Genomic DNA, 20,108 nt, shown 5'->3' on the forward strand with positions numbered 1-20,108 from the left:
GCTCTAAAGAAAGAAGAGGAGACTTTGAAGTAACTGTGTACCAAGTTTCAGGGACTGTCTGAAGCAACACTGAGCAAAGACAATTTTATGGGTCCAGATATTTGGAAAGTCATGAAGGACAGTGTGTTCACAACAAAAATTAAAGCTGTTGAGAAAAGGGCTTGGGATTCTTTTAAAGGAGTCGTGAAGAAATTTCTAGGTAACAACAAAGATCCAAAATTTAAGTCCATTGTGGAGAACGAGCTGAAACCTTTCTAAGCCATGTCTGATGAATTTGAAGTTACCTTTTTTACATTCCCATTTGGATTATTTTCCTGAAAACCTTGGTGCTGTTACCAAAGAGGAGAGAGAAAGATATCAGAATATCTAGGAGATGGAACGAACATGATGGGGGACTACTGTTGGATACTTCACAGAGAAGATCCGCAGACCTTCTATAAGAGAAAAGGGATCAATAGAAGCTTTGAAGATAAAAGGAAAAGGCAAAAGAATTACCGTATTTTTCAGACCATAAGACGCACTTTTTTTCCCCCCAAATGTTGGGGGAAAGTTGGGGGTGCGTCTTATGGTCTGACTGTGGCTGCGGGGAATGAGGGTGCTGCGGTGGAGCGGGTCATCGGGGGCACGAGCAGGCTGTAGCAGCCTGCCGTGACCACGTGGGCCCGCTCATTTAATATGCACGCCCATCCTCCCTCCCATCTCTCAGCGGTGAAGCCGGCGCTGACAGGTGGGCGGGAGGATGGGCAGGGATAAACAGCCGGCCCACATGATCACCCCTGGCAACTGTAGCCTGGAGTAATCATGTGCGGCTGTATTCACTGCCCCCTGCACATCATCATAAGTGCGGGGGGCAGTGAATAAGTACGGTACTACTCACCGTTCCCCTGCAGCATTGCTCCTCCTCCCGTCTGTCCGGTCAGCTGACTTGCGTGACTAGCGGCGCACACAGCGATGACGTCATCGCTGTGCGCACGTGTCCACACGCAGCCGCCGGCACAGACCACCGGAGGACATCGCGATGCTGCAGGGGGACGGCTGCATTCAGCGGCGCTGCCGCTGACATAGATGGTAAGAGGAGCGGTGCTGCAAGGAGTGAGGTGAGGTGAGTATGAACGTTTATTTTTTTTATGTGCCACAGGATGCGGCCATACACCAGGATGAGGGCATATAGCAGGATAGGGGTATATTATGAGCAGGTTGAGGGTATATAGCAGGCTGGGGAGTATATGAGCAGGATGAGGGTATATAGCAGGCTGGGGAGTATATGAGCAGCATGAGGGCATATAGCAGGATAGGGGTATATTATGAGCAGGCTGGGGAGTATATGAGCAGGATGGGGAGTATATGAGGAGGATGAGGGTATATAGCAGGCTGGGGAGTATATGAGCAGGCTGGGGAGTATATGAGCAGGCTGGGGAGTATATGAGCAGGCTGGTGAGTATATGAGCAGGCTGGGGAGTATATGAGCAGGATGAGGGTATATAGCAGACTGGGGAGTATATGAGCAGCATGAGGGCATATAGCAGGATAGGGGTATATTATGAGCAGCATGGGGAATATATAGCAGGCTGGGGAGTATATGAGCAGGATGGGGAGTATATGAGGAGGATGAGGGTATATAGCAGGCTGGGGAGTATATGAGAAGGCTGGGGAGTATATGAGCAGGCTGGTGAGTATATGAGCAGGGTGGGGAGTATATGAGCAGGATGATGGTATATAGCAGGCTGGGGAGTATATGAGCAGGACATTACCCCATAACAGTGTCAGCAGCAGATCCTCGCCCCATAAGTGTGTCATGACTACATTTTTTGCTTAAAATTTTATTTTCCTATTTTCCTCCTCTAAAACCAGGGTGCGTCTTATGGTCCGGTGCGTCTTATAGTCCGAAAAATACGGTAATTTCCAATAAAGTTGCAGAATGAATGTTCAATAATTTTTTTTTTTTTTATATATATATATAATGTGTACATTTTGGCTACAATAAAGATTTTTCTTGTTCATCTCGCAAGTACAAAATAAGTGTTTTGTTGTTTTTTTGTTTTGTTTTTTTAAATCGGGGCATAAGAAAACAGAGGACTCAATCATTGGATTTGAAACCGTTTTTTATACCCAAATTTTGCATACCTGGGTTTATTATACTATATATAGACAGATAAAACATTGAAACTATAATTTTATGAATTTTAAGAAACCTTCTTCACTAAACAGTAATTATCAGTGGTAGCCACGGTGTAAGTTTGTGAGCCCATGGCACGTTGTAACCCTTTTGATGCCTCCTGCACATTTCCAAAATGGAATTTGTCCAGCACATCCAGGCTCATCGCTCAGTGGCATCGTTGTAAATCTGTGAGAAGTGCCAAAATGTCTTAGAAATATTTTCTTCATTATGGAAACTACCAATGTCTCCTCCTGTCTTTGGGTTGGGATTTCTTTGTTATAAATTCTTGCACAAAGCCCAATTATGTCCATTTTTAATACACATGGCACTTTTGGCGGAGTTGATTATTGATGTTCATGTTTAGTCATGTTAAGGCTATGTGCCCACAGGACTCTGTACCCGCGGATTTTGCCGCGGAAAACCTGCAGATTTTTCTGGATTTTCCAGATAAATCCGCAGGTTCTAGCATGTACAGGCACTCCCCATGTTACCCTATGGGACATGGGGAGTGTCTGTGTCCACGCTGCGGAAAGTGCAGCTGCGGAATCTCCTGCGGAGATCCCTCAGCCGCACCTAACTGCATGTCAATTATTCATGCGGATTTACTTGGGGAGATCCCGGCCCTCCGCTATGGAGATAGAGGCCGGGACGTCCGCAGGTAAATCGCGTGAATCTCCGCATGTTTCCCGCAGCTATTCCGCTGGAAACTCGCAGCTAAAAATAGCTGCGGCTGCCGGCGGGCAGCTACGGGAAACATGCGGCCGTACCTGCGAATATATCCGCAGGTACGAGCGTCCCGTGGGCACATAGCCTTAGGCCCTGTGCGCACTTACCGGATTTTGCCGCGGATTTTCCGCGGATTTGCTGCATGTTTCGCTGCAGAAAATGTTCATAACATCTCTGCAGTGAATCACCAGCAAATCCTATGGAGAAAAAAATCCTGTGCGCACTGGGCGGAATTTGACAGCTGCATGTTTTGCTGCGGGAATCTCGCAGCAAAAACAAGTGCATGTCAATTCTTTTCCGCACATCGCTGCGGGATTTCACTCCATTGACTCCAATGTTAATCAAGAAATCCCAAAGGGAATAACGCAGGCAGCAAATTCTGTGCGGTTCACTGCGTTTTCCTGCGTTATTCCCTGCGGTATTTCGCGGTTTACCTCCGGTAATGTACATCGCTTGTCTGCGGTTTGCAGGGAAGTGATGTCATTACAGGAAGAGGAAGCAAAGCAGAGAGTAAACACAAACACATCACAGACACAGATAGACATCACAGACATAGAACACACAGACACAGACACATAGAACATACATAGAAAGAAAACGGAAATATAGAAAACAAAGAACGTGGGCTCCGCTGCATATTTACCTTCCAGCCGAGGTAAGCACACAGCGGCGGCCCGGTATTCTCAGGCTGGGGAGGGAGAGGGGCAGGGGTAATGTCCCCCGCCTCACTCCCCCTCCGGCAGCCGAGAATATCAGCCGTAGCTGCCCCGGCACTGTCGCATACATTATGCGGCAGCACCGGCGTGTCCTCGGCTCTTCTTGCCACCGTGTAGCAGTGGCAGCAAGGTAATACAAGGGGTTAATGATGGTGGGGGACCACCGCCATTAACTCCAGGCTTGATCATGGCAGCGTCTATGTGACAGCTGACATGATCAACCTGTAAGTAAAGTGAAAAAAACACAGACACCGAAAAATCCTTTATTTTAAATAAAACAAACAAGCCTCGTTCACCATTTTATTAACCCCTCCCGCACCAAAGCTCCGGCGTAATCCACCGCTTCGACGTCCTGCGCTGCTTACATCCAGCCGCGACTGTCACAGACACAGCGCTGAATGAAAGCAGCAGACAGCAGAGGTAATTACCGGTCATTTCCCACGGCCGGTAATGTGAACTCACTGCCGACCGTGGGAAATGCAGCGATCTGTCATCTATCTATCTATCCCTCTGTCTGTCTATCTTTCTATCTATCTATCTATCTATCTATCCCTCTATCTATTCTTCTGTCTATCTACTATCTCACTATCTCAGAATTAAATGACTTTTTTTTTTTTTTTTTCAATGTGCTTTATTGCATTGAATGCAATAAAGCACATCCCAACCCGCACGCGGCAAAACCGCGGCAATACCGCGGTAAAACCGCAGCAAACCGCATGCGGTTTTCGGGTGCGGTTTCCCGCGGTTTTTTACCGCGGGTGCGGTAATCTTTGAGAGCATGCGGAATTTTCTCAAGAAAATTCCATTTCCCAGTGCGCACATAGCCTTAGGCGGGCTTTGCACGTTGCAACATCGGTAACAATGTGTTACCGATGCTGCAGCGATAGTCCCGCCCCCGTCGCACGTTCGATATATAGTGAAAGCTGCCGTAGCGATTATTATCGCTACGGCAGCTTTACACGCACATACCTGCCGTGCGACGTCCCTCTGGCCGGCGACCCGCCTCCTTCCTTAGGGGGCGGGTCGTGCGGCGTCACAGTGACGTCACACGGCAGGCGGCCAATTGAAGTGGAGGGGCGGAGATGAGCAGGATGTAAACATCCCGCCCACCTCCGTCCTTCTCATTGCAGCCGGGAGGCAGGTAAGGTGAAGTTCCTCGCTCCTGCGGCTTCACACACAGCGATGTGTGCTGCCGCAGGAACGAGGAACTACATCGTACCTGTCGCTCCCCCGGCATTATGGAAATGTCGGAGGCTGCAGCGATGATACGATGACGACGATTTTGCGCTCGTTCATCGTATCATCTAGGATTTACACACTACGACATCGCAAGTGACGCCGGATGTGCGTCACTTTCGATTTGACCCCACCGACATCGCACCTGCTATGTCGTAGTGTGCAAAGCCCGCCTTAGAGTCCAATTCCAAATATGATGCCAATAATTTATTGCTTTTATATCAGGAAGTGATTTACCTTCTGTTCTATGCATGAAAGACAATGAGACTGACTTGTCTTCCTGCAGTATGAAATGCTTCATGTGACTCCTCCAATGGGACCCCCAGATGTGCTTGTGAACAGTGCCGTGGGTGACGCAGCTGGCTGGGTGGATGTAGACAAGGACACCCTACAGCATAAGAAGTATCCCAATGTTTTTGGAATTGGAGATTGTACAAACCTTCCAACATCAAAAACAGCAGCTGCTTTAGGTAAGAAAATTCTGTTCTAAGTATTACTTAATGTCAGTTTTGACACTATTTACCGTATTTTCCGGCGTATAAGACGACTGGGCGTATAATACGACCCCCAACTCTTCCAGTTAAAATATAGAATTTGGGATATATTGTATATAATCGAGTGTAAGCCGACCCGAGTAATATCCCCATTGTTTAGTGATGTCCCCTGCTGTATTGTCCCCATTGTATAGTAATGTCCCCTGCAGTAATGTGCCCATTGTTTAATAATGTCCCCTGATGTAATGTCCCCACTGTTTAATAATGTCCTCTGCTGTAATGTTCCCATTGTTTAATAATGTCCTCCTACTGGTTCCCTTCTGTCTCCTATCATGCTATCGTTTACACACAATAAAAGATATTCTCACTTGTCCTCTGTGCCCGCGCTGCCACCAGCTGCTTCTTGCAGACCGCAGGCACAGACCCCTCTGTGATAGCGTCCAGTGCACGGAGCGGCCGCTGCAAGATGTTGGCAAAGCTTTATTACAGTTGAATGCTTTATGGCGCCAAAAAGCATTCAACTGTAGTAAAGTGCTGACAGCCTCGGCGGCCCTGTGTATTGCACGCAATCATGGAGGAATGCTTCTTGTGGACCACAGGCACATAGACCCCTCCGTGATAGCGTCCAATACACAAGGCCGCCGAGGCTGTCAGCGCTTTACTGCAGTTGAATGCTTTGTGGCGCAAGAAGCAGCTGGAGTCATCGCGGGAACGGAAGACAGGTGAGAATATCTCTTAGGGTACCTTCACACTTTAGCGATGCAGCAGCGATCCGACCAGCGATCTGACCTGGTCAGGATCGCTGCTGCATCGCTACATGGTCGCTGGTGAGCTGTCAAACAGGCAGATCTCACCAGCGACCAGTGACCAGCCCCCAGCCAGCAGCGACGTGCAAGCGACGCTGCGCTTGCACGGAGCCGGCGTCTGGAACCTGCGGACACTGGTAACTAAGGTAAACATCGGGTATGGTTACCCGATGTTTACATTAGTTACCAGCGCACACCGCTTAGCTTAGCGCTGGCTCCTTGCTCTCCTAGCTACAGTACACATCGGGTTAATTAACCCGATGTGTAATGCAGCTACATGTGCAGAGAGCAGGGAGCCGCGCACACTGCTTAGCGCTGGCTCCTTGCTCTCCTAGCTACAGTACACATCGGGTTAATTAACCCGATGTCTACAGCAGCTACATGTGCAGAGAGCCGGAGCCGGCAGCACAGGCAGCGTGAGAGCTGCGGAGGCTGGTAACTAAGGTAAATATCGGGTAACCACCTTGGTTACCCGATGTTTATCTTGGTTACAGCTTACCGCAGCTGCCAGATGCCGGCTCCTGCTCCCTGCTCGCTTCATTTTCCCAGTTGCTAATATGAGTGGATTTAATAAAGTTAGTCACTATTGAAATGTTTATACAGACTTTTAGGGTATGTGCGCACGTTGCGTTCTGCCGTGACAAATATTCTGCAGCATTTTGTCACTGCATGTGCGTTTTAAAACGCAGCCAAAACGCTGCGTTTTGTATATATTTTGAATGCAGAATGGATGCGTTCTGGATACTTGCTCTCCCACAGAGTGGGAAAAGCATCCAAAACGCACAAAATATGTGACATGTTGCTTTTTATAACGCATTGATTTTGTAAAAAATTTGGCATCTGAAATATTGCATTTCAAAACGCAACGTGCGCATGGAATTTACTGACTTCTCATAGACTTTGCAGGGGAAGCAGAATGCACACGTTTACGCTGCAGTTTAAAACGCTGCGTAAACGCATGAAAAAACGCAACGTGCACACACAGCCTTAGTGCTCCAAATAGAAGCATTGTAGGCCTCCCTGAGTAAGGTGGAGATCACTGTTGGTAAAGCGATTTTTGGGCTTCTTTTTTGTTCTTTTGTTAAAATGCCTGATCCTTCGGAAACAAACCTAGAAAAAAACACAGAAAATACAAACAATGCAGTAAGTAAATATATAATAGTACATGTAAAAAACACAGGGTACATGGACTGTGCACCTTGTCTATTCAGCTTTCCACAGGTAGGTGTAGTACAGTCAGGCCCAGGCCCTACTCTGTGAGGTGTGCTGGCACATTGCGATGCGAGAGTCTGCATTTAGGGACCATCCTGATTGGGTACACCTTGTATCGGCAGGATGGCGTTTATGCTCTTTTAATCAAAATAATGTCAACTAAGCACTCTGGGGTTTTTTTTACATGTATTATTATTATTATTTATTTACTTATTGCAGGATATCTAAATACGGTTTATTCTAGTTTTTGTCTTTTCATGGTAGCCGTATTAATGTGCACCTATACGTTATACTTATACTAACACTAATGCTGGCCCCGTTTTTTCTGTTCTCCCTGCAAATAATCCATTCGGAGGTGTCTGGCAGCGGCTCACTGTCCTCCACATACAGAACCGCTGAATATTTTAATAAGCAGTAAAATGCAAAATTGCTCGTATTAATTTACAAGCGCTGTCTGACATTAGCCATTTATTAAGATGGAAATAACCGTTAATAGTACGATATAAATTAACCTTGTCCTAGAAGCATGCCCTTGCTTATCATAATCATCACATTAGTAGAAGCTTTTACATGTTATGCAACTAATTACTATTTTGGCTTGTCCTCGGCTTCATGGCTTTTTGTTTGATATTACTTAGCTCAAATTAAATTGATTTTGCACTTGTCTTAACTACTTCACCGCCATCATGTAATTTCTTACAAGACGAGGATGAGTCCAGACTTGATTTTTCGGGTGGTCAGTGCTGAACCAGCTGTTCTGTAGAAGCGGCTCCCTATGCTTATCTGCGCCCTGCATGCACATATCCCATCACTGATAAGGCGCCGTCTTTTGTTAGACGTGGCCTTTTTTACAAAGAGTGGAGAGTTTATGGATGGACTTTTTTTAACAATTTATTAATATATATTAAATATTGAAATTTATGATATTTTTAAAAAATAATAATAATTTGATTTGTTTCTCTCCTGTTATTTCTTATATTAATTCATATATACATTCATATATACATTACAGACAGAAGCCCAAGTGCTGCATTAAGGTCACACTTCTGCACGGATCTAGCTAGTATCTCCGTCTGTCCTGGTACATGGGTGTTTGTCTTTATCGGTGGTTACTTGTGCCGGTCACATAAGGTTACTGAGTGTTGACCTCCATTAGCCCCTGAATGTCCAGCACAGAGTTTCTTTCTTAGAAGATAGTGGTTGTCATACTGTTCTTTTTTCTATTAGACATTTGGCCCCGTCCTCAAATTCAGGGTTAGTATATACTCCAAAATATAAATCGGGGCAGCCAGAGACTTGTTACATTGCCCCAGGGTTTCCAGGTACATTTCTTGAAAGGTTTAGTCTTCAGATTGCTGACCGTCTCTAATGGTAATAAAGGGGACTTTAAACATTACTGCAGTTTAATGGTTGTGGTTCTTTTTCCCAACTGGAGAATGGTTTCATCTCGAGCAAAAAAAGCTAAATATATCATGTTAGAATAATCGGCAGAAGACAAGGGAACATGTCGCCTGCAGCATGACCGTGGAGTCCAGACGGTTTATCCAAAGGGGAGGAGCATCAGGAATGGAATAAATTTACAAGGTCTTAAAGGGTTTATCAAAAATTAGAAAAATATGGCTGCTTTCATCCAAAAACAGCTCCATATCTGTCTACCTGTTCTGTGTGGCATTTCTGCAACAACTGTAGAAAAAGACATGAACTGCACATCCCAAAATCACACTTTCATCTAAAGCCGCTAGGCAAAAATGAAATACCTGAACATGAGGTTCTTGGTTTAACATTCTGATTAGACTGTGTGAAGCCCACGGCTACGTCATGGCGAACCTCTGAGTGGGTCCCTAATCTATGCCTTGAAGGTGCGGCGCCGTGCTCCTACCACCGTCGCAGCAGCAATTCACAAGCAGAGCAGGTGACCTGGTGCCTCATAACACCATGCTGCAAGGCAGAGCCCCCATGGCTCCAGGCTCCACTGACACAAAACCACCACAACAATGGCCACCAGACAGCACCCGCACACTGTAGAAGGAGTTATACACTCCCCTTCCTCAAGCTCTTAGTGTGTAAACAGAAAACAGAAAAGGCAGAAAGTTTTGCCTAGCGGCTTTAGATCAAAGTGTGATTTTGGGATGTGCGATTCATGTCTTTTTCTACAGTTTTGGCATATTGCATTGTCTGTCCCCTGTGTTTTTTACATGAATCAGCCCTCCTCCCATTTGGCACAGGCATTTTTAATTAGCAGGAGACTGCAAAGAGGGGTTCTGCCTTTTCTGTTCAGTTTACACACTGAGAGTTTGATGAAGCGGAGTGTACAGCTCATTCCACAGTGTGCGGGTGCTGTGTGGTGGCTATTGTTGTGGTGGTTTTGTGTCAGTGGGGCCTGGAGCCATAGTGGCTGTGCCTTGCAGTATGGGTGTTGTGTGTGTGTGTGTGTACCGCCCCGCAGCCTCGGCTGTGACCCGGGGGTCACGTCACTCTGGAAGGGGGTGTAGTGGCGGTGCACGCAGGGGTTGTGGGGTGCTTGTGTTGTACAGTTCGTGACGCCACCCATGGGTTGTGGTGATGACTGACACCACCACTGCGGTGAAGGTACGGGGGCTCGTCCGGGATCGGTGTAGTGGAGCAGCTTGGTGTTTACCCCTCTGTGGTAGGGGCGGTATGTCCCGGGGACCGGTAGTGAGGTTGCAGGGCGGTGGGTTGCGGTGCAGTGCGGTGCCCGAGGGCACTGGTGTACTCACGATTAAACCACACAGAGTCACTGGTGAACCAAACGGGGTGACGAACGGGGCCCGCAGCCGGCTGCAGTTTCTCCAGATTGGTTGGTAATGTCCGCCTTTCTCCTGCACCTGTATGTGATCTTGGCTACGGTGCCTGGGCACTGGTAGCCCGCTCCCCGGCGTATATGTGTCGGAGGAGCCCGTTTGCCCACAGACGCTGGCCCCTTGGATCTCTGGCCTCTGGCCGTGGCTCCTATCTGGACGGGTTGGGCTGTTGCCTTCAATCGGGACTTAGGTGGGAATGAACCCCTGAAGTCCAGACCGCAATCAGTTGATTTGACTATGGTGGTGGCTTATAGCCTACTTCGGGGTCTGAGTACCCTGCCTGGTGCTCCGGTATCCAGTTAGCTCCCCGGTTCGGTTCCGGCGGGCCACTACCCTGTCCCTTACGGTTACGCCAGTCGTATTCCCGGTCTCCTGCAGGCGGCCACTACCGTCTGCCTGCCTGACTGATCTGGGGTCCTAGGCTCCAACCCAGGCCCCAAGCAGAGCTGAGTCCTCTCATTCCTCTCCTTTTCTGTCTACTCTCTCCATCTGCTTGTGTTTTTCCTGCCTCAGGCCAGCAGACTCCTCGGAGGGCATGTCTTTCCGCCTGACTCCGCCCACCTGGTGTGCCTGTCTGACTCTGAGGGAGGCAATCAGGTCTTTTGGTTGACTGATGGTACCTTACTGGGGTGGGGGTGTATGTGGTGAGTGTCACATGACCTGTGACCCCTGGGGTGTCCAGGGCGTCACATGTGAGGCACCAGGTCGCCTGCCCTGCTGGTGCATTGCAGCCGTGGGGATGGTTGGCACATGGTGCCACACTTTCTAGGTATAGATTAGGGACCCACTCAGAGGTTCTCCGTGACGTGGCAGTGGGCTTCACACAGTTTGATCAGAATGTTAAACCAAGAACCTCATGTTGAGGTATTTAATTTTTGCCTAGCGGCATTAGATCAAAGTGTGATTTTGAGATGTGCAATTCATGTCTTTTTCTACAGTTGTTGCTGTGTGGCATTTCTATTCAGCCTCAATCACTTCAATGGACATGAGTTACAATGTCAGGTATAACCCATGGACAAGAGTACCAATATTAAAGACATATTCCAGCATTTTTTTTTATTGCAGCACTGGAGTGGTGCTTTAAATGTAAATCCCCTTCTTATACTCTCCTGCTGCCCTCTTCATCTGTTTCCAGTGGCGCTCCAGTTGGTCTCAGCGATTTGTGACCTGCCAGCTGCTCCAGTGTTTCATAGAACGCGCCAGAGGTCAGGACTCAATGCCTTGTTCTTGCTCTCATAGACTTTTAATGAGCGCTTGTGACATAACCTCTGACTTCCCTACAGTCAGAAGTTACGGGCAGAAGATGGTGCCATGGAACCAGAGTGATGCTGGAAGGTGAGTATATGACAGGGAGCAGGGACTTACAATTAGGCTATGTGTCCACGTTGCTTTTTACCTGCTTTTTACCTGCTTTTTCAACTGCAGCGTTTAATGCCAAAATGGATGTGTTCTGCTCTTCAAGCTTAGTCTGTGGGAATTTGGGTTGGGTTGCCCAAATTTCTGCCACAAATAGGCTGCAGTTTGAACTGCATAGTGGGGTTTAGAAACCCAAATTCCCACAGACTAAGCTTGAAGAGCAGAACACATCCATTTTGGCATTAAACGCTGCAGTTGAAAAAGCAGGTAAAAAGCAACGTGGACACATAGCCTTATAGTGCCTTTCCAGTGCTGAAAAATCAACCGCTCTAGAGAGGTTCTTTATAAAAAAACAAAATGCAGCAATGTTTTTCTAATCATCTAATCCTATAGGATACCCTTAAGTGGTTGTCCAGTGACAATAATTTATCACCTATCCGTTGGGTAGATGATAACTTATTGATCAGTTGGATTCCAACCACTGGGACCCGCACCAATCAGAATGGGGCTATTTTCTATGTTATGTACCAGGGTGTGGAGTCAGTAAGCCAAAGCTCAGACTCCTCAGTTTCCCTGACATTGACTTTGACTCCATGTCTCTGACTCCCTCATACATGACTCATGTTTAAGTGATAAATTTACTGTAGTAAAATGGTAACAGCTGTATTTTAATCATAATTATGATACAATAATCAAGCTCTTTAGATAGAACAGAATATATTTATTGGAATACAACTTTAGAATACAAAAAACTTTAATAAATTGTAAGTATACAATACACTATGCAGTAAATAGGCTACTGAGCATGTACATAAAGTGCAGCACAGATTCATCTCAACTAATAGCTAAGATTGTTAGATCAGGAATACAACACACATTTATAGGATTTAATAACTTCCCAAATTCTTATGAAAAACATAGTGATCACATACTGCATTGAATCGCTGAACTCCATTTATTATATATTTTAGCAGTTGGAGTCTGTCCATTTTATTCTGACTCCACAGCACTGTTCTTTACACTGGAGCGTAAAGCTCAAAAATTAATGGAGTATAAAACTCCATTAATTTTCTATGGGACGCCGTGTTCTGTCCATTGGTTCACTGGTTGAACCCGCACTGATTAGTAGGTTAGCACTTTTAAGTTTGCCTGAATTTTTAAATGTTGATTTGATTGTATAACAATTACTAGACAAAGCAGAATTTGGCACCCTTTGCCAGGAGACAGAATAAATATGTAGATCAGATATATACTTTTGAAAGTAGATAGGCCTACCAGAACATTGTACATCGGGACCTCTCATACAAATACCTGTGTATTGTGGAGTCAGGTGTTTGAACGTCTAACAAACCATTTTTTCATTTCCAGCGGCCCAGTCAGCAGTTCTGGATAAAACCATTTCTTTGGTGATGAAAGGCCAAAATTCATCAGCCAAGGTTTGTAATGTTCCATGTAGTTACTCTAATACTTGCTATAAAAATTAGATCCTTTAGCCAACTGTTACTGTTTGAGTACCCCCAAACATACATGCATTCCTGTACCCCACAAATATGCATCCTTCCTTTCAACACAAGTCATCTCCCCTGATAATAAAAAGATTGGGCATATTTAGTCTATGCGTGCACGCTGCGTTTTTGTGCGTTTTTTGCCGCAAAAAAACGCATTGGTAAAAACGCATGCGTTTTTGCAGCGTTTGTGCGTTTTTGGCTGCATGTTTTTTATCACTGCGTTTTGCATATGCATTGCATAGGTGGAAAACGGAGAAAAACGCAGAAAAGAATTGACATGACCATTTTTTCAGCTGAAAAACGCAGCTAAAAAAAATGTGTGCGGACAGCAAAAATGAAAACTCATAGGCTTTGCTGGGAAAACAATGTCATGCAGTTTTGAGCACAAAAACGCACCCTCGAAAAACGCGCAAAAACGCACTGTGCGCACAATAGCCTAACTCTAACATGCATCATCCTTTTTCTTGGAAATTTGCCAGGAGCGGAAGAACTGACCCATCCACATGCATGTTAGATGATTAGCCACATTCCGACTAGAGAGGTGTGGGGCCTTGCTCTATACACTTGCGGCATTGTTGTATATAGAATAAGCAGACTAGTGCCTGAAGGAGACTATTAAATACAGTAAACAGTATTAAAACATATGAAAAACATAAAAAGAAAGTTAAAATTACCCTCCTGTTACCACATTAAAAACTGAGAAATAAAAAAAACTACACATTTGGTATCACTGCATTTGTAAAAGTCCGTTCTATCAAAATCTGAAATAAATTAATCCAATCGATAAACAGCGTAACAAGAAAAATCGAAACGCCAGAATTGCAGTTTTTTCTTTTCCACCGTAGCAATAACAGGTAATCGAAGCATTGTATATACCCCAAAATAATATCCATAAAATCTTCAGCCTCGGGGTGCAAAAAAACAAGCCCTCACACAGCTCCACATCCCAAAAATGTAAAACATTATGGCCCTGGGAAAGTCGCGACACAAGCAAGATTTATTTATTTTTTTCAAAATTTGTGATTTTTTTTTTTTTCTCCTCCACTTAAATGAAACAAAAACTATACATGTTTGGTATCAACGTCATATTGTACTGACCTGGAAAATTATACTGCCAGGTCAGTGTAATGGTAAAATGAATGCTGTGTAAAAAAAAAAAAATATAAAAAAAAATTTAGAATTTCACTCATCACACTTGAATTTCTTTCCCACTTACCATTACTTCACATGATAAAATCGATGGTGTCATTCAAAAGCACAACTTGTCCCACAAAAAACAAGACCTCACAAGGCTTATATCGACCGGAAAATAAAAAAAGTTATGTCTCTTGGAATAAGGCGAGGAGAAAATGAAAAATTGCCCGGTCCTTAAGGGGTTAATCTACTATGTAGGGCCAACTGTATTAAGGCGATAGCCTTGTTTTCCGTCCATTATGTTAAATCTCTTGTATAGAATAAAAAAAATGTGATAGGATCTTGGAGTTACAAAGTTATTAGAAGTCCATTGTTTTATAGCATTGGTGTCACAATAAATCATTTAGATACTTTTTTTTTTGCCAAATTGAGTAATGTTTCCATTGCTTGCAGTATGATGGATACACTTCATGTCCATTGGTAACTGGCTACCGAAAAGTGATTTTGGCAGAATTTGACTACAATGCTCAGCCCCTGGAGACTTTTCCTATTGATCAGGGTAAAGAGAGAAGAACCATGTACCATATGAAGGCTGACATGATGCCATTCCTGTACTGGAATATGCTGCTCAAGTAAGTGATTGCCTTCATTTTTAATTCCGAACACAATTTCCCTTTTAAATAAGCATAGCGCAAATATAGATCGTAATCTGCACTTTATAGCTGGTAGCATTTTCCCTTTGAACCCATGAGTATAAAATGGCAAGCATTATAGGATATTTGTGACTATGGGATAAATGGGATAGTATAAGTTAGGGTATTTTGCCATTTTTTTTTTGTTTTGTTCCTGTTATGATCAATGAAGCTAATCATTTAAAGGGAATCGGTCAAGTCCAATATGCACCCAGAATTAGTCACAAGGGCATTATTTCCCCTGACTAGTCTGCCCTCTTAGCATGTTGGCACGCCCACAGGGGTGTGCTAATATGCTAACCAATGCCCAGCGTCATCGGCGGTAACGTGTGTACCTATGTCCTCAGACGCCGGATTTAGGCGTAGTGCGCATGATCAGAAGCCCCAGAACTTCCTGTCTTTTGCACTATGAAGTCGGATGTACACGTTTCGGCTTCAGAGAGGTCTAGTGCGCATGACTGGAAGTGCCGGGACTTCTGATCATGTGCACTGAGCCTAAACTCAGCGTCTGAGGCAGTAACAACGGACACAGATACAAGCGCCACCACCAATGACAATGGGCATTGAATAGTATGTTAGTATGCTACTGTGGGCATGCTTACATTCTAAGAGGGCGAACTATTTGGGGGAAATAGCGCCCTTGCGACTAGTCCCTGCACTTATTAGCTAAAATCCAGAGTCGGGCACAGTGGCTGCAGAGAGGTGAGATTGACCATGTCTCTGATGCTGTACATTCATTAGCATGTTAGCACGCCCACAGGGACGTGCTTACATGCTAAGGGGGCCGACTAGCCAAGAAAACTAATGCCCTTGCAACTAGTCCTTGGTATCAATAGCATATCATAAAGGATCTTTAGAAATCTTTTTTCTAAAGATCTCTTTATCTATGCTAGTGTATACAGGGACAGTTAGGCAGGAATTCTCAATATACACCCAGAACTTCTCGTGGTTCTGGGTGTATTTTGGACCTGACAGATTCCCTTTAAAGTACCGTATTTTTCGCTTTATAAGACGCACTCGATTATAAGACGCACCCCAAATTTAGACATAAAAAAAGGTAAAAAAATAAAAATGGGGTCAGTTTTATACTCCAGTGTTCTCTTACCGGAGGGGGGCAGCAGTGGTGGTGAAGCGGGGTCACAGGAGGCAGAGGTTGTGCTGGCAGGCGCAGCGGGTCAGTGGCGGTGGGGTCCGTGGTGGCAGGAGCCGCGGGGTCCGTGGTGGCAGGAGCCGCGGGGTCCGTAGTGGCAGGCGCTGCGGCGTCCGTGATGGCGGCAGCGGGTGAGTCGTGCAGCAGGCCAGTGTCCACGGTCCCGGTTCAAATGATGGCGCCTGGAGCGGCGCGTGTGCAGATGGAGCTCTCATCCAAGACGGCGGCAGTCGGGTGCCTGTGCCTGCTTGCGGGCGGCAGCTGGGTGCCTGTGTGAGGGCGGCAACCCGGGTGCTTGTCTGTGCTGGCTGCCTCCCGCACACAGGCACCCGGCTGCCACCCGCACGCAAGCACAGGTACCCGGCCACTTGCACGCAGCCACAGGCACCCGGCCGCCCGATCGCCGCACAGAGAGGACCCCCAGGTAAAGCTATATTCGGATTTTAAGACGCATCCCTCATTTTCCTCCCAAATTTTTGGGAGGAAAAGTGCGTCTTATAATCCGAAAAATACGGTATATTGTCAAAATACTAATCATAGAATACATTCTGTTTTCTGCTTTTGGAAGCATCTTCCAGTGCAGTTTACTTTCAAGAAACAAACTGTGCTTTACTCTCCCTGTTTGGGTCCAGCGCTGAATCTCTGCCCCCTGCTCCCAGTTTCTGTTATTGTCTGCAGCACTGTCACATCAGCGATGCTGTAGCTAATCAGTAGGTTCAGCGACTCTTGCCGTAAATTCGACCAGAGCCACTGATGCAGATTAGTCATTAGGAAGAGCTGGGGGACAGGGGTTTTCCGCACCTGAAAAACCCCCTTTAAGCCGACAATGAAGGAACATTTTGACTTTGAATCCTGCAAAATGTAAATGCAGCTCTAAGTTATAATAATGTAATTGAAAATTGGAACAAAAGTAAAGTTTGGCTCTGGATGTGGGAATACGACTATTCAGCAATACGGCACACGATAATATTGTGAGATTTCTAATTCTATAACTATATGGTAAAAACATTGTCAAATATTAAGTCGCCTTTAATTTTCCGCTTTTTTTTTTCTTTTTTAACAGGGGATATTGGGGCGGTCCAGCTCCTTTAAGAAAAATAATGCACCTTGGCTTTAAGTAGAAATGTAATCCAAAATACACATCCATTGCTCTTGCGGCACCAGCTCCATTGCCATGTCCAGTATGAGGAGTGATTGACGGCTGTTTACACCGACCTGCACAGGAAGAATGTACTAATACTATGACCGTGCAAAACCTCATATTTCAGATAAAGTTAGCAGATTTTTATTTTCTAAAGGTTTTATTCCTCATCAAGAACAATTATGTATTTTGTTACATTTTTTTTTTTTACCAAATAAAATCTATAAGATCAGTGTTGCCAAAAATGTGTCATTTAAGGTTCTCTGTTTAGTGACTAGTCACCATTACGGCTTTCTTCTCAGTCTGACCTGACCTCATCAGGGCATTTGAGGCCGTCATCAATGTTCCAGCTTGAGATATTTCGGTTACATATGATACCTTCACACAGAACACCATTTACTAGGCAAATTATGTAAGACGGGTTTTCTGGGAGTTTGGACATCAGCTTTTTTTCCCGGTATTTAGGATGAACTGTGATATAGATATGTACATGCCATTTTTTGCATCACATCAATAAAAGAGTGCTACTTGTATTCAACTATTGATAATACAAGCTCTTATGTAAAGAAAAAAAATAAGACTGACCAAACTAGAAAATTTTTAGTTTATCTCTAGGACCTAAACAGACCGTTTCATTAAGATCAGCTCATCACGACAGTCCGGCCTTTCTAATCCGGTCAATCAGCAATTATTGTGGAGAAGCTGCAGTTGGCCATTTCTTTCTTCCACGGCAGCATTCAGGGAAACATAGCAGTACACTCTTGATTATCTAAATCAGGGGTGGGGAACATTTTTTTTCTTCCAAGGGCGATTTGGAAATTTCTACCAACCTTCAGCAGCCGCACAAATTATCAACTTGAAAATGACACTGCTGTTTGGTCAAACAATTAACTCCCCCTATTGTAGTGGCTTGAGCTGTTTCTCTTTGGCTGTGATGTTAGGCAGTATTGATTCATGTTACTTATCACATCTGCCTATCCAGGTTTGTCTTGGTATGGAGCGCAGTCAACTCTTTGTAATAATACTTTATGTATATCGTATACATCACATATGAGACACTGGTACTGCTGTATATTCACCACATAGGACACTGCTGTGTGTGTGTGTATGTGTATGTGTATGTGTGTATATATATATATAATATATATATCTCACATAGGAGTCGCTGTGGCTGCTGTATAAACATCACAGTAGACTTGTAGACTGCAGTACATACATCACAAGAGACGCTGGGGCACATACATCACAGGAGAGGCTGTGGGCATAGACATCACAGGAAACGCTGGGGACATACAGTGCCTACAAGTAGTCTTCAACCCCCTACAGATTTAGTAGGTTTGATATGATGCAAATAAGTTAGAGCCTGCAAACTTCAAACAAGAGCAGGATTTATTAACAGATGCATAAATCTTACAAACCAACAAGTTATGTTGCTCAGTTAAATTTCAATAAATTTTCAACATAAAAGTGTGGGTCAATTATTATTCAACCCCTAGGTTTAATATTTTGTGGCATAACCCTTGTTTGCAATTACAGCTAATAATCGTCTTTTATAAGACCTGATCAGGCCGGCACAGGTCTCTGGAGTTATCTTGGCCCACTCCTCCATGCAGATCTTCTCCAAGTTATCTAGGTTCTTTGGGTGTCTCATGTGGACTTTAATCTTGAGCTCCTTCCACAAGTTTTCAATCGGGTTAAGGTCAGGAGACTGACTAGGCCACTGCAACACCTTGATTTTTTCCCTCTTGAACCAGGCCTTGGTTTTCTTGGCTGTGTGCTTTGGGTCATTGTCTTGTTGGAAGATGAAATGATGACCCATCTTAAGATCCTTGATGGAGGAGCGGAGGGTTCTTGGCCAAAATCTCCAGGTAGGCTGTGCTATCCATCTTCCCATGGATGCGGACCAGATGGCCAGGCCCCTTGGCTGAGAAACAGCCCCACAGCATGATGCTGCCACCACTATGCTTGACTGTAGGGATGGTATTCTTGGGGTCGTATGCAGTGCCATCCAGTCTCCAAACGTCACGTGTGTGGTTGGCACCAAAGATCTCGATCTTGGTCTCATCAGACCAGAGAACCTTGAACCAGTCTGTCTCAGAGTCCTCCAAGTGATCATGAGCAAACTGTAGACGAGCCTTGACATGACGCTTTGAAAGTAAAGGTACCTTACGGGCTTGTCTGGAACGGAGACCATTGCGGTGGAGTACGTTACTTATGGTATTGACTGAAACCAATGTCCCCACTGCCATGAGATCTTCCCGGAGCTCCTTCCTTGTTGTCCTTGGGTTAGCCTTGACTCTTCGGACAAGCCTGGCCTCGGCACGGGTGGAAACTTTCAAAGGCTGTCCAGGCCGTGGAAGGCTAACAGTAATTCCATAAGCCTTCCACTTCCGGATGATGCTCCCAACAGTGGAGACAGGTAGGCCCAACTCCTTGGAAAGGGTTTTGTACCCCTTGCCAGCCTTGTGACCCTCCACGATCTTGTCTCTGATGGCCTTGGAATTCTCCTTTGTCTTTCCCATGCTGACCAAGTATGAGTGCTGTTCACAAGTTTGGGGAGGGTCTTAATTAGTCAGAAAAGGCTGGAAAAAGAGATAATTAATCCAAACATGTGAAGCTCATTGTTCTTTGTGCCTGAAATACTTCTTAATACTTTAGGGGAACCAAACAGAATTCTGGTGGTTTTAGGGGTTGAATAATAAATGACACTCTGAATAAACTTTTCACAATTTAAAAAAAAAATAAAAAAAGAAATAACATTCTTTTTTGCTGCAGTGCATTTCACACTTCCAGGCTGATCTACAGTCCAAATGTCACAATGCCAAGTTAATTCAAAATGTAAACCTGCTAAATCTGCAGGGGGTTGAATACTACTTGTAGGCACTGTATACTGTGAGAAAAATAAGTATTTGATATACTGCCAATTTTGCTAGCTTTCTCTCCTACAAAGAATGGAG

General features: G+C 45.0%; 1 protein-coding gene across 1 annotated transcript in view; it reads left to right on the top strand.

Moving 5' to 3' along the window:
• The window catches only part of SQOR (sulfide quinone oxidoreductase), a 92,981-nt gene extending 75,585 nt beyond the window's left edge, over nucleotides 1–17,396 (top strand). The window contains exons 7-10 of the mRNA XM_075342758.1: nucleotides 5,123–5,306; nucleotides 12,895–12,962; nucleotides 14,622–14,800; nucleotides 17,074–17,396. Coding sequence (XP_075198873.1) covers nucleotides 5,123–5,306; nucleotides 12,895–12,962; nucleotides 14,622–14,800; nucleotides 17,074–17,131 — 489 coding nt within the window. The 3' untranslated portion in view covers nucleotides 17,132–17,396. The remainder of the gene's footprint in view (nucleotides 1–5,122; nucleotides 5,307–12,894; nucleotides 12,963–14,621; nucleotides 14,801–17,073) is intronic.
• The last annotated feature ends 2,712 nt before the right edge of the window (nucleotides 17,397–20,108 follow it).

Source organism: Anomaloglossus baeobatrachus, chromosome 4 (genome assembly GCF_048569485.1).
Source record: "Anomaloglossus baeobatrachus isolate aAnoBae1 chromosome 4, aAnoBae1.hap1, whole genome shotgun sequence".
NCBI classification, from domain to species: domain Eukaryota; kingdom Metazoa; phylum Chordata; class Amphibia; order Anura; family Aromobatidae; genus Anomaloglossus; species Anomaloglossus baeobatrachus.